General features: G+C 38.3%; 1 protein-coding gene across 1 annotated transcript; it reads left to right on the top strand.

The window, feature by feature from the left end:
* Positions 1-40: 40 nt before the first annotated feature.
* Positions 41-18735, top strand: LOC139711346 (natural resistance-associated macrophage protein 1-like). The gene is made up of 16 exons (XM_071623245.1): positions 41-324; positions 1580-1702; positions 6354-6432; positions 7867-8014; positions 8919-8989; positions 9320-9387; positions 10079-10234; positions 11114-11183; positions 12150-12247; positions 12826-12915; positions 13338-13367; positions 13834-14054; positions 16129-16198; positions 16987-17067; positions 17620-17652; positions 18560-18735. The coding sequence occupies exons 1-16, from the start codon at positions 67-69 to the stop codon at positions 18689-18691; spliced, it is 1728 nt and encodes a 575-aa protein (XP_071479346.1). The 5' UTR covers positions 41-66; the 3' UTR covers positions 18692-18735.
* The last annotated feature ends 1947 nt before the right edge of the window (positions 18736-20682 follow it).

Genomic DNA, 20682 nt, shown 5'->3' on the forward strand with positions numbered 1-20682 from the left:
AAGCGTAATTTCTCCTCTGTCATTCTTCCATTCTAGCACAACCACTGTAAAGTTTGCTAAAAGTCCATGGGTCGCTTCGGGCAGCAGAAATCAGAGCAGATGGAAACCATGCCTCCGCACTCCGAAGTCTCAAAAAATGGGCCAGCCAATGAGAATCATGTTGGAGATACTAGAACAGCTATCGGGAGTCCCGCCCCCGGAGACCTCCACAAAGTGGAATCTGGAATGGAAAATGGAGGAAACCAGTCCAGCGCACGCGCCGCAGATGAGGGCGGTGGCTTCGAGATCACTCCAGGAACAGTCGTCATTCCAGAAACTGAGAGTGTATGTGAAAATGCTTGACTTTTCTTCACCCAATACCTTTCTGATTTTGTAGAAGTGCAGGGGGGGGGGGGGCATTTCATGAAGCATTTTGTTTGACAAAGTTGTCCGACAAATTTGCTCTCAGCCAATCAGATGCAAGGATTTTGGTAGCTTGTAATAGTTTGTCAGAAAAATATCCGATCAAAACACTTCATGAAATGGCCCCCAGGTTGATAAAAAGAAGAAAAACAAAATCACAGATATATGACAAACTTCAAACTTTTGGGTATGGAATTTGGGCCTCATGCCCTCTCAGCCATGAAGAATCGTGCAAGTAAGGTGGATATTGATGTTGCACTCCCATGTAACTTAAGCATGATTGCTATGTCAGGCATGTATCTGAACTTTTTTTCCTTATGTCATGTCATTGTGCCTTCTCAGAAAGGGTGCTTTAGGCATGTCATTCTTACATGAGTCTCAAGTCAAATCTATCCATCTACAGGTATAGTTAAAAAAAAACTCGGGCATCCATCCTTGTGAATTCTTAGTTTATATGGTGACTGGAGAAATGTCCAGCATTTTCAATAAATTTCTGACAGAGGCAGAGTCGAGAAGACAATTGACTGACTAAAACGGACTAAATGGAAATATGATGGAAGTCAAAACGTCACAATGAAATTCAGATATTATGTCATTTGGCTAATATTTCAAAATGTATTTGATTTATGTAGTATCATGCAGAAACCATGAATGCTGCAGACCTAATGATTGGTACATGCATGTGTAATAAGCTCTAGAACTTCTACATATAGATTATTTTCAAATTAAATGGTGCTTGTCTGCATAACATTGTTGGAAGTGGGGCCTATAATGTTAATTGAGTGTTAGATTTAGTCAGTAATTGAGTGGACTATAGCAAAGTATGGGAAAGGTCTGTCTAGACCAAGCCTCCCAAGAAATTTGTTTTACATCCAAATTTGTACAGTACGTAGAGACATGCTATGTAGTATTGCAATGCTGAATTTTTTCTAAGCATGTGTTTTTTGTGCTGTTGGTTTACATCACATCAATTTTGGTTACGAAAGCAGAAGGTATGCTGACAGGAAAATGCAAGAGCTTTAGGGAATATTACCTCGAGGGCAGTCAAGAATCACATGCGAAGTAATCATGTTATGTATGTCAGTGATAATGCCCATTTCAGAATGTTGCTCTCAATACAGTTTTAGTTTCTAGTTACAGTTTACGTCACTTCCTGTGCTTGCTGCTCCCATTACAGTCTTCCTTTAGCTTCCGTAAGCTCTGGGCGTTCACTGGTCCTGGCTTCCTCATGAGCATCGCCTACTTGGACCCAGGAAACATTGAGTCGGATCTGCAGTCAGGTGCTGTGGCAGAATACAAGGTATACCAGTGACATGTTTTTATCGAGACCGCTATAAGGCCTCGTTCCCATTCAAAATATAAGGCTGTTTTAGATGGGATTATTCTTACAGTGCAATTTCCCATCATACTCAACTTGGCTTCATTGAACAGGATTAAAGACCTAAAATCCAAATGAATGATAGAGGTTTCATGAAGACAGTACCTAAAACAAGAAAGTAGTAGAATTGTAGTTTCTTATTCATCTGTGAAACCATGATAGTAGATTATGAGGTATTCATGTCACAGTGTCACAGGTCTCACACTGATCATCACACACAATCTCACTGTACTTCCAGTTTATAACATTTAAAAAAAAAATCCTTTACATCAAGTTATTGTTCTGTTGCAATAACTCTAGCAATGGTGGCATTTGAAGTAAAGGGTTGTATAGTGTAGTTATTGAATTATTGACCCAAAGCATGATATTCCTACCCTTGGTGCACAGATTAGTTTAAGAGTTGTGGGATGATTGCATCATCACCATTGCTAATTTCCTTGTGTAACTGTTATCAATATTACCATTTGGCAAAAGCATGTGAAACTTTACTAGCTTCCTTATCATATGAAGAACAACTTTTCCACCATTATCCAACGTTATCCCTTTCTATAAACTTGATACAAATACACATGGTGTGGATTGCTCTTTAATGACTAATAATAATAATGATAACAATAGTGGCTACTTGTATAAGCGCACAGGTCCACTTTTCAGTGCTCATGGCGCTTCAAAAATGAAAAGATATCATATATTTACATGCATATACATATTCAAACATTTCAACAAATAAGAAAATGGTAAACAAAAACAATATACCAAATAAAGAATACAACATATAACAATTAAAAATACAATATTGATCCAATATTCAAAATGACATACAGCAATTACAGACTACATTTGTGTATTACATTGTACAAGGCTTCCTGCTGGAATGATCTTGGCTGTCTTCGGCTTTAGGAAGTGATGTGACATTGCAGCGTGTACCCCAAATAGGTTGCTAGTTCAGTTCGGAGATGAAGTGTTCAGGGACCAAGAAAAGTACCATGTGTAATCATCAATGTACATGTAGATTTAAACAGTTTAGTATTGAAAATTATTGAAAAATTGATGTGAAATCTGGAACCAGAGATCTAGAGAAATACTGATCTTTTCCTTGATACGGTCTGCAATATCAAAACTAATCACCTGAATTTGTACCCTTTGGCTCCATCCCTTTGCACAGTGTGTGTGTAAGGTAATATGCTTTGCTGCATTTAATGCCCCCTCTTGTAAGGAAGAGACTCATGGTTAGCAGAAAAATACTTAGTCTGTTATAGATTTTTTTTTTGAAAGCATTATAACAGAAAGTCATACTGGTGCATATAGTCATGTGTACATTAAGAAAACAAAATGAGGAAGTGTTGATGATGTTAATGAATAATAGGATATTCCTTGCCAAAGTACATTTCGAAAGGGATTTTATTCCTGCTGTGAATTTCCTGGCAAGCCGCAGCATGATTTTTCATGAATGTAATTATGTATCCCACAGGTTAGTACTTCCCTTGCCCCTAAAAGATCTTGTGTGCTGACTGTTTGCTTGTATGACAATTGGGAAATGCTAAACCCACAAAACAACAGAATCAGAAGATTTTTATCTATATACTTCTTTCAAAATACAACAAGTGAACTGAAGAGGAAACAAAGTAATGAGTTTCTGTGTCATACACCCACCAGATATGTTAATCGAAGGCATGAAAATGAAGTACTGACACTTGCACAGACTTGGTTTAGAAAGTTTGACCCTTTATTTTCCCAGGGACGTGGCTTAAAGGCATTATTTACCATTGGCAAATGAAACAAAAACCCAGCACTAGTGCTTCAAAATAGTTCTAACATGTGAGTTTGGGATAGAAACAGCCATTGTAAAAATTTTAATCGTTATAATCAATGTTAAGTATTGTTAGATATGCAAAATTTGAACAATAGGTATATTAAGATTATTTCTAGACTAAACCGCCTACAATTATGGGTTAGTAAGAAAAATGGTGATATCTCCTTATATTTTAGGGCTTTATGGCAAAATTTTTATATAGTTGGATGTTTTGTGATACAACTGACGTACACATGTGCATCAAATGTGATAACTCGAACATTTTTAAAATCACTGCCCCAAAGGTAAACAATACCTTTAACTTGCCAAGCCTTTTCATTGTTATTCAGTTAACCAGCCAAACTCGACCCGGTTGTAAATTTTACAGCAAGCCCACTCATGTGTAGCAATATGTCTCGGTCCAACAAGAAGACCATGATGATACAGGAAGGATAAGGTAATCTCTCTTCAGTAATAAGTAGTTTCCAAACATCTGTGCCAATCAGTAAAGGAAACGCTCCAGCATGCATGCCAATTGGCAACAAAGCACTGTGAGGGTTAATGTCAAGAGCTGTCCATCTCGATGTCCATGTTGTTCCATGTTGCTGTCTTCTTGGTTATTTCAAGGTGAAAGACGAGTGAATCAACTGATTGAGAGTCCACAAAAGTCTGTCATATGTTCAGGAGGAAAGAACATTATAATCAAACTGAGCAGTGTTGTGCTACTTGTCTCCACACATGCATAGTGTCTCGTTTGAACAACCAACAAAATGTGGGCTTCTTAGATGATGCTATGGCAACTTTGAAATGTGGGAATTAAAATGTGTGTTTTTTTTCTGTCTTTGCTCATATGAAAGGAAACCTGCATTCGAAGAAAGAAATGTGCAAACTATTTTTAGGTGTCTTTTATTATACCCCTGCCAAACGAAGTTTGAAGGGGGTATATAGGAATCATTATACCCCCGCCATATGAAGTTTGAAGGGGGTATATAGGAATCAGCGGATGGTCGGGCGGTCGGTCCGTTGCAAATCTTGCGTCGCGAACTACTTCCTCAGTTTTCAACCGATTCCCATAAAACTTGGCACAGATATGTGCCTTGGGTTGTAGATGTGCAAGACGTATTTTTTGACAGTACCCAAAAGTACGTTGCCATGGTAACGGCATATTATGGGCAAAAATGGGTACAAATCTTGCGTCGCGAACTCCTCCCACAGTTTTTGATCAATTTTTTTGAAATTAGGTACAGATGTTCATCTGAATATGTTAATGTGCAAGACACATATTTCCGCAGTGGCAAAAAGTGCGTTGCCATGGTAACGGCATGTTATTGGTAAAATATAGGGCAAAATGCTTCATGGCAAAACTGTTTCATCAGTGTTCTTCCAATTCTCATGGAATTCATATTGAATGTTTGTCTTAGGATATAGGTCAGCATGACACATTTCTTGACAGTGACAAAAAGTATTTTGCCATGGTAACAGCTCACATATTATGAGCCAAAATGATGGAAAATTTTGTGTTGCAAACTACTTCCTCAGTTTTTGCCCAATTTCCATGAAACTTGGTACAGATGTGTGCCTTTGGTTGTAGATGTGCAAGACGCATTTTTTGACAGTACCCGAAAGTGCGTTGCCATGGTAACGGCATATTAATGGCAGAAGATCAAGGAAAGATCTTGCGGATTTAACTACTTCCTCAGTTTTTTGACCAAAGCTTATGAAATGTGGCACACACCTTGATCTTGGTGGGAAGATGTGGAAGACATATTTTTCGGACGTGTCGGAAGCTGCGTTGCCATGGTAACGGCATATAAATGGCAGAAGATCAAGGAAAGATCTTGCGGATTGAACTACTTCCTCTGTATTCGACTGAAGCTCATGAAATGTGGCACACACATTGGTCTTGGTGGGAAGATGTGCAAGACATATTTTTTGGACGTGTCGGAAGCTGCGTTGCCATGGTAACGGCATATTAATGGCGGAAGATCAAGGAAAGATCTTGTGGATTGAACTACTTCCTCAGTTTTTGACAAAAGCTTATGAAATGTGGCACACACAATAGTCTTGGTGGGAAGATGTGCAAGACATATTTTTCGGACGTGTCGGAAGTTGCGTTGCCATGGTAACGGCATTTAAATGGCAGAAGATCAAGGAAAGATCATTCCTTGGGTAAGACTGTTGTCACGGGGCGGGGGTATTAATCACCTTAAGTGATATTTCTAGTTATGTTTGAAACTATGAATTAGCTCTCTCAAATATATTATGCACTGGACAATACTTTAGAAAACACTGTTATTTAAATGTTCTGTAGTAAGAAAACACACCTAAAACCACAGGTGAGTCCCTAAACAACATGAAGTGCAACCATTTCTTTTCCCTTTTACCGCAGCTTCTAGATTCATTCAATATGAATGGACAGTCTTGTGGGATGATGGGACAGTGACTGCACAGACACAAAAAGAATTGGAATACAGGCAATTCCCATTATAACAAAGTCATTTGGACTAGCAGTTGTTTTTTTTTTTTTCACAGTAGTGAAATTTCATTATTGCAGAACGATAAAGTGTACAAATATACATAAACAATGATTTTAGGACTTGAATCTTTACTTCATTGTAATGAGAGTTTCATTATAACTGTGTTTGCTATAATTTCCTTAAATACTAACGAATAATGAATTTTATATAATTTGTTATTTTTTATGAAGATGACTGTGACATTGTCCTCTTGTGTAGATTATTGATTATCTGTCTTGATTCACTCTCTGTCTAACAAATACAGCTTCTATGGGTCCTAATGTGGTGCACAGTCATGGGTCTTGTTATCCAGCTACTGGCTGCACGCCTTGGAAATGCAACAGGTAATCATAGGGTTGTGACATTGATTTTTCTTGGAAATGCTAGTTGCGTGTGTATGTTTGTGTTCGTTTTGGATATTCTGTTTTTGTTTATTATTTTTTTGTTTTTTGCCAGAGTTGTAATTTACGTGTGTTTTTGGAATTGCTACAGGTGTTTGTTTAAGTGTTGATGACATAACCTGCATGAAGTGCAATGGGCATTCCTTATATGGGCCTGTCATGGATGTTCTCAGAAATTCAATGGTATTCATTGTCAGGGTTGTTGCATGTGTGTTCTCTTGTTCATGTGCTTTTGTCACAAAGGTAGGGTGCCGAACCAGATCTTCTTTTTGCTAAATGTATGATTAATCATAATTCTTTTGAAACATGATGAAACTTTTATGAAAATAATAATTGAGAGCCTTCGTTAAAAAGCAGGAGCTCTGAGGTGTAACTTCCCATGGGTCATTCAACATCATTCTGCAATTTTCTTTTCTCGAATATCCTACCACACCTGAAATTTAGAATGCTGTGTATATGCATTGTTTCAGTATTCTTGTGCATCTGCATTGATTTAAATTCTTTTTTTTTTGTCTGTTAACTACACAACCCATCAAACCCATGTTCTTAACTCTGTGTATTCTCCATTGGAATGGCACATGACACATTCGGTTTCCATAAGCAGTGTGTCAACCGTAAAGTGTATGCTTTTTAAATCTGGTTAGCTAGAACAAGCGTATTTTGATATTTCTTGTCACGGAATAGAATATGTGGGCGTGGGGAAAAATGTCTGAGATAAGTGAATAATTGGTGACATGACATTTGCTCCTGCAGCAATTGCCCCAGTCTTATTTTCTCCAAGGACACTTGGGGTTAGGGTGGTTATGGGGTTTTAGGTGTAGTTTGATGTGAGGATTATGATGAGGGATACGGTTATGTTTGTGGGTAGAATTTATGTTTGCTTTTAGCTTGCAGATATTTCATGGGAGCAGTTGTCGCAAGAGCAAATGTCATGGAACCGAATAATGAATGGATAGAGGGAGAAGAAAGTAAACCTGATTTGCACATCTAAGGAGAGATTTAAAAAAAGGTGGCAGAAAGACATATTGTAAGACATGGTGGGCTCCTGTAAGATAGGGAGGGAGAATAGGTCAAGAGAAGGAGTAGAATAACAGAATCATGCCTACCCGAATTTTTAAAGGAAAGAGCACGAAACAGACCAACGTAGAGTAATTACCAAACCAGATGAAGGAAATAATACTGTATATGCCGTTTATTTCATATGGTTTGTGTCATTGCCATTTTTGCAAATCAGGTGCTATCTACAAATTTAACAGCACATGAAAATATTAACACTGACCCCGACATAAATGTGACGTGCATACATACATTTCTCCGTTCATTACTGCATTTGCAATCACAAATTCAATCACTTGCGAAAAAATTGTTATATTACAGGGTATCATCTGGCGCAGGTGTGCTACCGGGAGTACCCAAGGTTCCCCCGTCTGCTGCTCTGGCTCATGATCGAGATCGCCATCATAGGCTCCGACATCCAAGAGGTCGTCGGGTCGGCCATTGCCATCAATCTGCTCTCCAGTGGAAAGTAAGTTGGCAAACTACAGTCACGCTGCAAGGACCTGTCAAGAGACACTAAGATTGTGCCTGTGTGATTGTGAAATTGCCTGTTACAGAACTATGTCCGTAATGCTGGTTGGTTTCCAAGGAATGTTGATCACTACTTTTCATGAGGCTGCATTTCTAGTCAGCTGACTCACGATAACTTGCCTTATGATGCCGTGTGCTGGTTTTCACCACTTTCACATATTATGGTGTGTAAAGGGCAGTAATAATTTTAGCATGAAGTGAAATTGCATAGAAGTGATAGTTTGTTCAAAGTGTTAATTGAAGTTTTTATTATATCCCTCACAAATTGTGTCCTCTGATTGGTCAAGTGCATTGGAAGTGACAAAACATAGACCTATTTCCACCGTGAAAATCCTTGTCCTGTCAGAGTCCAATAAAATGAATCCCACTTACTTTGCTGTTACTCTTGAAATGATTTGTAAGGCAGTTAAACTATGTGCCTCCAGTGACTTCAACAGCACTATTTCCTTCTGGGATGCGCCTCTCAGAAAACAGTGCTATTGAAGTCACCTTAGGCACATGGTTTTAACCAGAACCTCTCAAGCCTGATATATTTGTATAAAATAAACCTGTTGACAATGGCAAATCATATGAAATGCATCAGTCCCTAACTGAAGGTGCTGGAGTCATGTCCCTGACATGAAGTTTGGGCATGAACTCTAATTTGCAAACAGTTTGTGAGGCTTTTTCACGTGAGTCACCTTGCTTCTGCATAGTAGTCTGACTGATATCATCAGAGTGACTACCATGTGAGATAAACACAGATTGATTGCCAGTGCACAGGGTCAAAACAAAAACAAATCCAAACAAACTTTTGTTATCACAGCCTCACCTCTGTGATCTCTTATCTCTGTCCTCTGCAGAATTCCAATCTTTGCTGGCTGCCTCATCACTGGTATAGACACCTTTACATTCCTGTTTCTGGAACAAGCAGGTAATGTTTCCATTCCTTCTGCACAACTTTATCAACTGTTAGAAAATAAATCTCAACTACTGGTACACTTCACTTGATGCCTCTGATAAAAGAGAGACCTACTGAAGTGATGTAGGATACACACAAGCCAAGGCCGACATATATTTGCATATTCATGACCATCATAGTGCAACCCATCAAGATCTCCTTTTTTTTCTTTCATTTTACCGTAGTGTCATCTCACAACAGAAAGATTGCTGGGATTTCTAATGTCTTCAACATTTGGAGGAAATGAGGGGGTTTTCTAGTGCTTTCATTGTAATGTTCTGCCATTTTTCCTCTTTCCATCAGGTCTGCGAAAGCTGGAGGCTCTCTTTGGCGCCTTGATTTCCACAATGGCTTTCTCTTTTTTCTACATGGTAGGTTACAGAGACTCTCTTGTCCTCAATCTTGTTTTGTTCATCTAACACTACATTCCAAGAAAGCATTCATGGGCCTCGTTGAATAAAAGATGATCTTAATAATGTAGCATAGTGTACATTGCAGCCGCCACCATGGCAGGAACAGAATTTTTGGAAAGCTGTTGTCTGTTATGAGATATTCCCAGCAATTTTTGAGTTGGTATTTTATCCAGCAGGGCACTTAATCTGTTTTGTTTTCATCCAGTTTGAAGAGAACTAGATTTAAGAGTGAGAAAGAAGGAATTCGATTAAAAATTTAACATTGCACTTTTAGACTGCAGAATTTCTGCTCACATAATAAAGTACAAATGTTGAAAAGAAATCAATTTGTAATGTTAGTTAGTGACATAGAAGTATTGATGATTATAATTATGATAAAATGTTTCTTATTTTTTTAATCAATTGAAGTCTTTGGTATTCAAGGAAATTTCAGTTTGATTTTGAGTGGGCATATTTTGATTAATTTTTCTGCTGAAAAAAGGTTTGCTTGTTATGTACAGTGTTGTAGCAATTATAGTATTGTGAAGTAGCTGCACATTTTACCCAGTGTTCACCTTAAGAAATACCAGGCTTCACTGCATGAATGTATTTACGATGTAGTCCAGTGCATAAACAGTCATGATGGCATTCCACCAAACTCTCTCCATAGTACATCACAGTGAAGCCTGACCAGGGCGAGATATTGAAGGGTCTCTGGTTTCCTTGGTGCGAGGGATGCGAGCTGCCGGCCATCCAACAAGCTGTTGGCATTGTTGGGGCGGTCATCATGCCCCACAACATCTACCTGCACTCAGCCCTGGTTCTGGTTAGTCTTCAGAATATTTAAGGCCATTTTTTGTGGTCTGGTTACAGTGGCGGATCCAGAGGGGGGCGCAACCGGCGCACGCCTCCCCTTTATTTTTCATGAAAAACAAAAGAAATAAAAAGAAAAAAATGAAATGAAACCCGGAAGTGCCACCAGAAATATTAGTCACGCCCCCCTTACAGAATTCCTGGATCCGCCCCTGTGGTTGTTGGAAGTAGTCTTATTGTGAAATTCTGGGGTCTGTAAAGAGGTTTGCTGTTATTTTAAATTGCAATTTACTTCAGCAAAAAACTTCAAGTACTCACAATTGATTACATATTTCCTGTCTGCCTCCATTATGAATGCAATCACCACAGCTTGAAATACAATGTAGTTGCAAGTCTCTTGATGAAGAGGGCTTCCCAGCTCAATAAAGTGATGTCACTTTCAGGTTTGGCATACTTTAAGTTTAGTAGTCATGTATATGTGTATGTGGTAAATGTGATGTTTTCATTTACACATCAAAATATCAAAATGTCATATTTAACTTTTGAGGTTTTATTTCCTGTTGATCATGTAGCCAAAAGCACCTTGAATCATTGAAATGCAAACAGGGGAAATGAAATGAATTAAAATAAGAAAAATTGACTAGAAAGCTTTTGTCATTAAAAGGTCATAAGCCATACTTTTCAGACCACTTTTGTGTTGTCACTTTGTATTGACAAGTGTCTTGGAGTGGAAGCATGTTACCTTATTCCTCTTCAACCTTGCCATTCCCTAGATAATGGTGTCATGCAATATAAGTATGTTTCAGTAGGAATTCAATTTGCATAACAGCGCTGGAAATAGTTTTCAGTTTGAATTACATTTTATGATTTTTGCCTCTGTTGTTCCTTGCAGAGTCGAAGGATAGACCACACAGACAGAAGGAGAGTGAGGGAGGCCAACATATACTACTCTATAGAGTCAGGTAATTCACCCGTCGTCTGGTCATCCTCTTGCACCTTAGTTGCAGCAGAATTCTGTTTGATACATTAATCCATCAAATCCCTCCAAACACTTTTCTGTGATTTGATACTGTACATTTTCTTTGAGTATTACTGTTCTTTGCAAGTGTTCCATGAGGTAGAGTAAAAGATTCCATTTCAATTAAACCCCATTTTTATCCTTCACAACTGTTTTTTTTAAAGAATTTTCAAAGGCCTTGTAACTGCTAAATTTATGACTGACTCTTGAATATTGTTCATACATTTTAGAAACTTGAAGTTCCTGTCCCTCTTTCAAATGTGCAAATTTTTGATTGCCTCTTCCAGATTTTGTTCAGTTTTAAGGACTTCAAACAGTTCCATCTAATCTCTCTCCTGGAGATGATATGCAGTAGAATTCAAGGTGGTAGTTTCTGCTGCCAAATTCCTGCAGAACTCTACGGGTTAAAGAGTTCAGAGTATGAAGGCTTGTAAATAAAATACAAAAAGAGCATGTGTGTATTTACCTTGTGAAAATGATTGCAACTATGTATGCAAATCAGGCAGCCCAAGTATTTGTGAAACGTACAAAGTCGACTGTATGCTCATGAGGACTTTCATGAAAGAATAAGGAAAAACAAATCTACAGTGAGCAACACAAGTATGTTTGGAAATGTATGTCAATTTTTACTGTCTGAGTGCAGTATCACAATAAATTTTCCACAAGAAGAGGCTGCTATAGCAATGTTTAGTTGTAGTGTTGTATAGTGTTAGAGACCAAAGAAAGGTTTACAAGTGCAAGTAAAGCATTGACCCAGTGCTCATTCTAAACTTTGAGGCACTTCTGCTCAGATGACTAGTTGGAGGAATTGACCCTGACAAGATGCATAGTTTGGAGTAGTGGTGGTGTTAAGGTAGTAATAAGATGATGGCATCATTGTCCGACTCTCTTCTCCATTGATATCTTGCAGCGATAGCCCTGTTTATTTCATTCCTCATCAACCTCTTTGTTGTGGCCGTCTTCGCTGCTGCTTTCTATCAGAGAGCAAACCCAAGTCTGATGAATGCTGTAAGTACAGAAGGAATCTGCCCTCTTCTTTCTGGTTCCTTCCTTTCAAATGGGTGGACTTTGTACTTCTTCTTCTTCTTCTTCTTCTTTTTTTGACAGAGAGTTAATTTGAAAGGTGTTGCCAATTTTGATGCTTTGTTATCATAAGTCTTTTTTTTTTGAAACCCACATTGATGTTCAGCACAAGCTAGATCGTGAGTTATGAAAGAAAAGTGTGCGATTTGTATACTGCATATACTTTACATGTTTCCACACACACAAAAAAAAATATTTCAAGCGCAGAAACATTCTTATACAAAGAGGTTTGTTTCACAAAGACAGCAGTTTTGTTTGTCTGAAATGTGTGGATATTGGCAGCCCTGTCATACTGTTGATTAAATCAACTCATTGTCATCTTCTAGTATAGATTGTTTTTTCTGTTGGTGGGAACTTATTTTGCAGATGTTTCTTTTAACTTTATTTTCATTAAGTAAGCTGGCATTCTTGATGAGAGTGACTGTAAAACAGACTATTACAACCACACTCTTTTCACAAAACCAATTCTCTTTCTTGTGATGCTCACTTTCTTTTTCAACCAGGGTTTGTGGATCGGTGAGAAGTATGGCAATGCCATGAAGATCATTTGGGGCATCGGGATCTTGGCAGCCGGGCAAAGCTCAACCATGACTGTAAGTTGGAGCGATGCACCTCAGTCAGTTTAAAAGATTAGAATGAGCTTCATAGATGGAAAGAGAGATGCAATAGTCCCCCACTGTTCAAGATCATCAGTGCTGCTTTGTTTTTCCATACAAACTTGCATTGAATAGTTGCACATATTCTTCATAATAATGAAAAGTATGCTGCTTCATTCCAAATAATGGTCAGCCCAATATTTCATGTTCAAAGTTATGTTCCTAATGACCTTATTATTTTATATGCAATGAAGGCAGCTCTCATAGTCAACAAGTGACTGTGGTAACTACTCAAAAGTGACTTTTGAAAATGCAAGATTTTGATTTATCAATATCTGTTATCCTTTGTAATTGATAATGATGCCTCTGATAATCATTTTTAATTACATTTGTTACTGTGTTGTTTTTTTCTTCTACAGGGGACATATGCAGGACAGTTTGCAATGGAGGTAATATTATATCATTTATATCTATTTATGTATTCCCAACTACGTAGACATCTTCCAACACTCATTCTCATACCTGTATCAGTGTTTCTTTTATAACATCCAATCATATAAGTTACTGCACATGAAGTAGTTAGCAAAGAGGAGCTTTACCCTTTACTCCTTTTAGGTTTCGTTTTTAGGCAAGCTGTACATGTATATTACACCAAATTGTCCATGGGTTTATACAAAATGATTGTGTATCTGTTGACTTGAGATCACAGAAAAGACTAGAACACGGATGATTTAAATGAGGCAGTGAAAAACACACACACACATATAAGGGCAGCTTGAGAAGTGGTTCTTTTTAAAATGGCAAACTGATAGTAATATAAAAGAAGCAAACCTTCTCGTTCACGAGTTTAGAAGTATATGCTGTCCTTCCCTGACTCCTCGCGGTCTATCCCTGCCCCCCATTCCATCCCTCCAGGGATTTTTAGGCATCCACTGGGCCAAGTGGAAGCGGGTACTTCTTACCCGCTCCATTGCCATGGTGCCCACCATCTTGGTAGCCGTCCTGGCCACAAAAGCACTGGACCAACTCAACAACGTCATCAACGTCATCCAGAGCATCCAGCTGCCCTTTGCCCTTCTCCCAGTCCTCTACTTCACCAGCCAGGAGAGGCTCATGGGGGAATTCCAGAACTCAAGGTAACCCAGGCCAGTTACGTCTTAGATTAAAATGACATGACATCGGGTGTCCTCAGTTCACATCCCATTATTCCTTTCTTTTGCAGAATCTGGGCACTAGTAGCTCTATGGGGAATCACAGTAGATTGATGGCAATGGATTTTAAAGGATTTTAAAGGCCACACGTGTTGTACAGCTGCGACACATGTGTGGATCTCACATGGTGACTGTTTGATAGAAACATCGGCAAAGTAGGAGAGCTTTATTTTCATATCACAGTGTCTTAAAAAGCAGTATCAATAATATCCTTAAAGATTTTTCAATGACTAACTGTAATTCTATACACTGATTTTGAGCATGGTTTTAGACAAGGCTTATCAACTACAACACAACTCACTTCTGCTGTCAATGACTGGTCTCAGACACTCCAAAATCGCAGCCAATCTGATGTCATCTTTCTAGACTTCCAGAAAGCCTTTGACAGGGTGCCACATGAGCGACTTTCTATTAAGCTACGCTATTATGGCATTACTGGAGAGTCTCTCAACTGGATATGTGCTTTCTTGGCTGATAGGTCACAAGCTGTAGTCGTTGATGGAACCAAATCATCGTGGAAGGAGGTCTCATCAGGAGTTCCGCAGGGTTCCATTATTGGCCCTACCCTCTTTCTACTGTTCATCAACGACATCCAGGATGGCATGTCGTTACCCATCCGTCTGTATGCTGATGACTGTGTGACTTATCGGGAAATTAGGTCAGAAGATGACTACAACACTCTACAACAAGATCTCCAGACATTATCATTATGGTCATCCAAGTGGCTCATGAATTTCAACATCAAGAAGTGCGGAGTAATGTCAATCACTCGAAAACGCAATCCTAAAATCTACAAATACCACCTTCAGAATGGTGTAATTCCAAGAGTTACGGAGTATAAATACCTTGGAGTAACTGTAACACCTGACCTACGCTGGAATACACACTGTCAAAACATCAGGTGCAGGGCCAGCAAGACCCTGGGACTTATACGCCGAACATTGCCATCATGCTCAAAGGAAGTGAAGTGTAGAGCCTACACAGCATTGGTTAGGCCTAAACTGGAGTATGCCTCTGAGGTTTGGAACCCTCACACCTTGACGTCCATTAACAGCCTCGAACAAGTGCAGAGGGCAGCAGCCCGGTTTGTTGCTGGTGACTACAGATGGTCTACATCATCTACCCGTCTGGTGTCGGCACACGGATGGAACACGTTACACCACCGGCGACTCCTGGACCAATGTTCACTTTTTTACAAAATCCACTATGGAGTGGTAAGCCTACCATTGCCCTCAGCGGTTACCCCTGCAACCTACTATGGAAGGAACGATCATGACCTCAAGTTCAACATACCCAAGACAACTATTGATGCATTCAAGTACTCATTCTTTCCAAGGACAATTTGGATCTGGAACCGCCTACCTAGTCAAGTTGTACATGCCACCACCTTAACAACATTCAGAGAAGCTGCTCTCCCATGTATTACAACCCTGCAGCCTTCTTCTGGATCACTCATCCTTTAAAGGAGGATGCATTCAGATTTTACTCGCACAGTGCACACTTTTATTGTAAATAGAGATCATCACCATGGCACCTCCCAATGGCACACATGTGTAGTTTCATCCCAGTATAGCTTCTTTGAGCTGCGAGAGGGATTACAGTATCAAGTAGTATCAAGGGGATTTTTCAATTTCTTCAACATTTTGTCGGAGATCAGTTTTAATTATGAGAAAGATAAAGTTGATTACTGTTGTCCACTTCATGTATATCAAGATAACCATCATTTGTTACTAGTAATACTCTCTATTCAATGCTGTGTATTGCTGTTAGAGTTGGTCCATGTAATTTGTTTTTTCTAGGAAATAGACTTATCATTTACCAAATAATGGCCCATTTTATGTCTTCAACTTTCTTTGCAGTTACTTCATAATGGCATACTTCAAAATGAAGTGTGATCCAGTGCTCTTAATTACATTATATTTTTGCTTGCCCAGATGCATCTTACAACCTGTAAATATGTTTTTGTTGTTGCTTTCTTTTGTTTTATCCTATATTTCAGGTTTACCAAGGTCATTGTATGGGCTCTGGCCATCTTGGTGATGGGGGTCAACTTTTACCTGGTGTTTGCAGTAAGACAACTTTCATTGTCTCTTTAATTCATGTCTTTAATTGTGCAAATACACTTAGACACGGCTTTATGACAATGCTATTGTGATTTGAATTGTGGTAAATCCACAGTTACCACAAAAATATCATACCTTCTATGCATATCTATAAACTTAGGTGATTTGCCTGACAGACAAGTCCATGTTTGGAGGCATTTACACACACATGATCCCCCGAACATGCATACAAAGAAATAGAGAGGGAAAGGTATCCACAGACAGAGGCATGTGCAAAGATGCAGACTCACAGACCTTGGGGCCCTGTTTCATAAAGCTGTTCGTAAAGTTACGAACGACTTACGAGCAACTGGTGATCAGTTCTGATGTGCTATACTTATCAGAATTTCTTTAACTCAGCATGAGAACTGATCACCATTCGCTCGTAAGTTGTTCGTAACTTTACGATGAGCTTTATGAAACACCCCCTAATTGCATACTGTACAAAAAAAGCACATACATGGTTTTCCCTCTACTTGTTAGCCTCTGTGCTTGTGCATAAGAGAAATTGCAAGAGCAACATGAAATTCTATTGTTTGAATTCAGAGATGCTTCCTGCAAAATGACAAACTTCATCTCTTACCATTATAAGATAGTACTTTACAGTTGAATTAAGTCATCCACATTTTTCTTATCAATGAATGAGCAATAAAGTAATTGGTGTCATTCTAATAATGAGATTTAGCAGACACATTTAATGACACTTTCACCTTTCTGTTGTTTATATATATAGTTATGCATTGTTCTCCCTGTAGGAAATTAGTAGCAGTCCTTGGTGGACATATCTCCTTATTGCTGTCCTTGGAGTCCTTTACGTCATTTTTGTTGGTTATCTGGTAAGTCAAAAGGATACAAATGTTAATAGAGAATATAGATAACTACACTGGTGAATAGAGAGAAAAATGGACAGAGAGATGGCTAGGGAAAATTAGGTTACATATGATGGGTTTAATTTATAATCTACAGACTGTCAGATGTTTTAACTGTATACCTACTTGCTCAGGAAAACCAACACATGCAGTATTCTTTATAGAGATACACCTTTTAAATGTTTACTTATCACCTGGTTTAGCTTCAGGGACAGTATATTATTGATTGCCCAGTAATATCTCAAAAGGCAGTCTACGATTAAGTGGTTTAATACAGTGTGCGACAATTGCTTTCATGTTTATCCTCTTAAAGATCTTTTTAATAGCATCGATACCTGTATGTTGTCCAGCTTTATATTTCCAATCAGTGCAGTAGTAATATTTGATGGAAGTTGTATACCACTGAAGGAATTCTCTTTCTGGTACCAGTAAATGTATCAAGATTATGATGCAATGATTGTCAAGGAACCTTGTAGAAGATGAATCAATATTAACCCTTGTACTCATTTTTCCCCACAGGCATTTGGGGTTGAGCTGTCTCATACTATTAAGGTGAGTGATGTAAAGAGATTATTCCAAATCTCAAAGATATAATATATTCTCAGTTAAAAAAAAAGAATAATGATAATAAAATACTGGTCTGCACTGTGCATAGCAGGAACAAAACCTCATGGTGATGATGCTGGGAAAATGGCGGTGACTGAAAATTCCATGTCGATGGTGTGCCTTATTCTCACAAAACTTTGACTAACCTATCATATAAAACAGATGGTGACTTTTGTTGTTTAAAACGTAAAGAATGTTCTTATCTCAAGGTTGAAGGTCCCTCAGACCGTATCGGATCCTTCGATAGGATCACTCCTATTTGACCTCCCATGCCAGTCGGCTGCACAATGTTATATCCACAATCTTGAATAGTACAGACTCACATACATTTACACCATTAAAAACTGGAGATAACCTCATGACTTCCTTTTTGATGTCAATGCAATTGCAATGAATAAGCCAAAGCTTATCGCCGACGACAAATGATGTGACCTGTAGTTTCGTAATGGCCTTTTGCCTTTGGATTTTACATGACACAGATATGCATTATAGCACATTGCTCACAACAAATGATATGGCCTGTAGTCTGTAATGGCCTTTTGCAATTGGATTTTACATGACACAGATATGCATTATAGCACATTGCTCACAACAAATATGACCTGTAGTCTGTAATGGCCTTTTGCATTTGGATTTTACCCAACAAAGATGTGCATATAGCTCATCGCTGATGACAAATGATATGACCTGTTGTCTGTAATGGCCTTTTTTCTGTAATGGCCTTTTGCAAGTGAATTTTACATGACACAGGTACGCATTATCTAAGCCATTCTCTTCGCATTCATATGACGAGACTTCGAATTCCGTCCAGTGAAGGCAGATTCTCGTACTCTTCATCTGTCCATACACACAGTGTTGGGTGCTGCGAAGGCTCGGGAGGATGGAATACACCAGGCTGGAGGAGGAGTTTACCACCAGTCGACCTCGATACCCTCAGTCTCCTTCTCTAACACTCCAGGCTTCTGACCAGGATGATACCAGTTAATTGAATCCTGAGGCTAAGAGTCATTCCAAAAGGTCTGTGTGACCTAGAGCAAGCAAGTACTATGATCACCCTAGGAGGAGTTGTTGTGTGTCAGTTATGACTGGTAGGTTCCCCCCCCCCCCCACCCCCATCTATATGAAACATCCTCAATCCCATATTCTGTTGAATCCCTTAGGTAACAGAGATGGCATTTGGCTTTGGTGAAAAAATAAAGAAAGTTGTAAATGATGGTGCAAAAGTTGATCCCTAGAGATAGATGCCTTCAACCATACCTTGTGAGTACTAACTGTACTTTGATATACCTCTGTCTGTTTTGACAGAACATGGGCTTCCAAGTTATGATGTTTAATTATAAATGGCTAATATTATATTGCCAGACCCTAAGACAAGCATACAATGAAACTCTGTGAAGCAAGCCTATGCACTAGATAACCGTATCATTGCCAATTTTGCCCCATATGCAGTGTAATGCTTATGAGACTGCCTCCTGTATATCTGTTTGCATTGAGTGACACATGGACAGTCTACTACGCGTAGTGTTGTGTTGGCTTTGAGATACAGATGTAGTACTTATGTCTTGGATTACAAAAAATAGATGGTATGCATATTCTTGTTTTCCTTAATACTGCTGCTATTATTATTATTATTCTTTTTTTTTGAAATCATTATTCTCATCATTAATATTATCAATGCCACGATTATCTATTGTTATTACAGTGGCTTATATGTATGTTTAAATGTTATTTCCTCCAACAGATATTTCACAAGGTTTTGTAATAACATATTTCCTAACTAAAATAGATTAACTTTTTTTACTTTGTACAATTAACATTTCATGTTAATTCGGTAGTCCATCATGATGTACAATTGTAGATAGAGATTTTGTGTGTGTGTGTGTGTGTTTCTTTAACATGTATTTGTCATTAGTAAGTGGCTTTTAGCACAAGAAAGAAAAATAACAGCTCAAATGCAATTAGCTTGTTGGATTGCAAAATCGAGTCAAGCAATTTTTCATTTTGTACATGCCAGCTTTATTGTGACCTTCAAGTGATGTAAGTAAGCACACATCCCCAGTGACCTAAAATGAGCTACAAAGTCATCCCTGTAGAGTGAAGCTGCATCTCATTGAATATTTGTAATGTCATCGATGGGAATTGCCAAAGAACAAGTCCAGTATTTTCGTACATTCGATATCAAAATACTAGAGCCTAATTTGCACTGATGATTTCCTTTAACAGAGGGCTATAGTTCTCATCTAGAATATACACTGTACATACAGTATATTTGTCATGCATCCCCTAAAATGTGAAAGCCATTTTGTAATGACTTCCCATGGAATATAGACACATTCTTGTTTTTTGTCGTTTTTTAGTAGTATTTCAGCAAGAATTAAAAAATGAGAGTTCAGTAACTACTTCAGATGTATGTGAATGGAGTCCAATGTGAACATGCAGGATCATTTAAAACAAGGTTTTTATGTCTTATTTTGATTTCTTCCAGTGAAGAATACTGAAAAATATCGATATGCGTGGAATACATTCCTGTTGTGCCTTTGATGCATTTCAATGCATCTTTTGTGTTTTCCGTCAATGCATAAAATTCTTCAACACTGTTATAACATGTACTTGTAAGACAGCACAAATATTTACACAGACTACTCATGAAATATGTGATAGGTGTTCAAAATCATATGAATTATATTCCATGAGTGACTATTTACTCAGCAGTGATATACAGTATTTGTATACAAGCATTTGTATTTTGTATACAAAGAGAAAGTCGCTTGTCATTTGAATTAAACTTAGGCAATGTGTATCTAGTAGTTACAGTTAAATATGCTATATATGAAGAAATAGGTTAGCCTTGTATCCATGGTCGGAAAGACAAAAGAAAAAGAAAAGACCAGATGCTGAAATGAATCTATGCGTCTCACTGAGCCATTGACAAACAAGCAAGCCAACAAACTTTTGGTGTTGATTTACATTGCATTG

The sequence above is a fragment of the Diadema antillarum genome, unplaced genomic scaffold (assembly GCF_040938485.1).
Source record: "Diadema antillarum isolate AM-2024a unplaced genomic scaffold, OU_Dant_1.0 seq00001648_RagTag, whole genome shotgun sequence".
Classification (NCBI taxonomy): Eukaryota; Metazoa; Echinodermata; class Echinoidea; order Diadematoida; family Diadematidae; genus Diadema; species Diadema antillarum.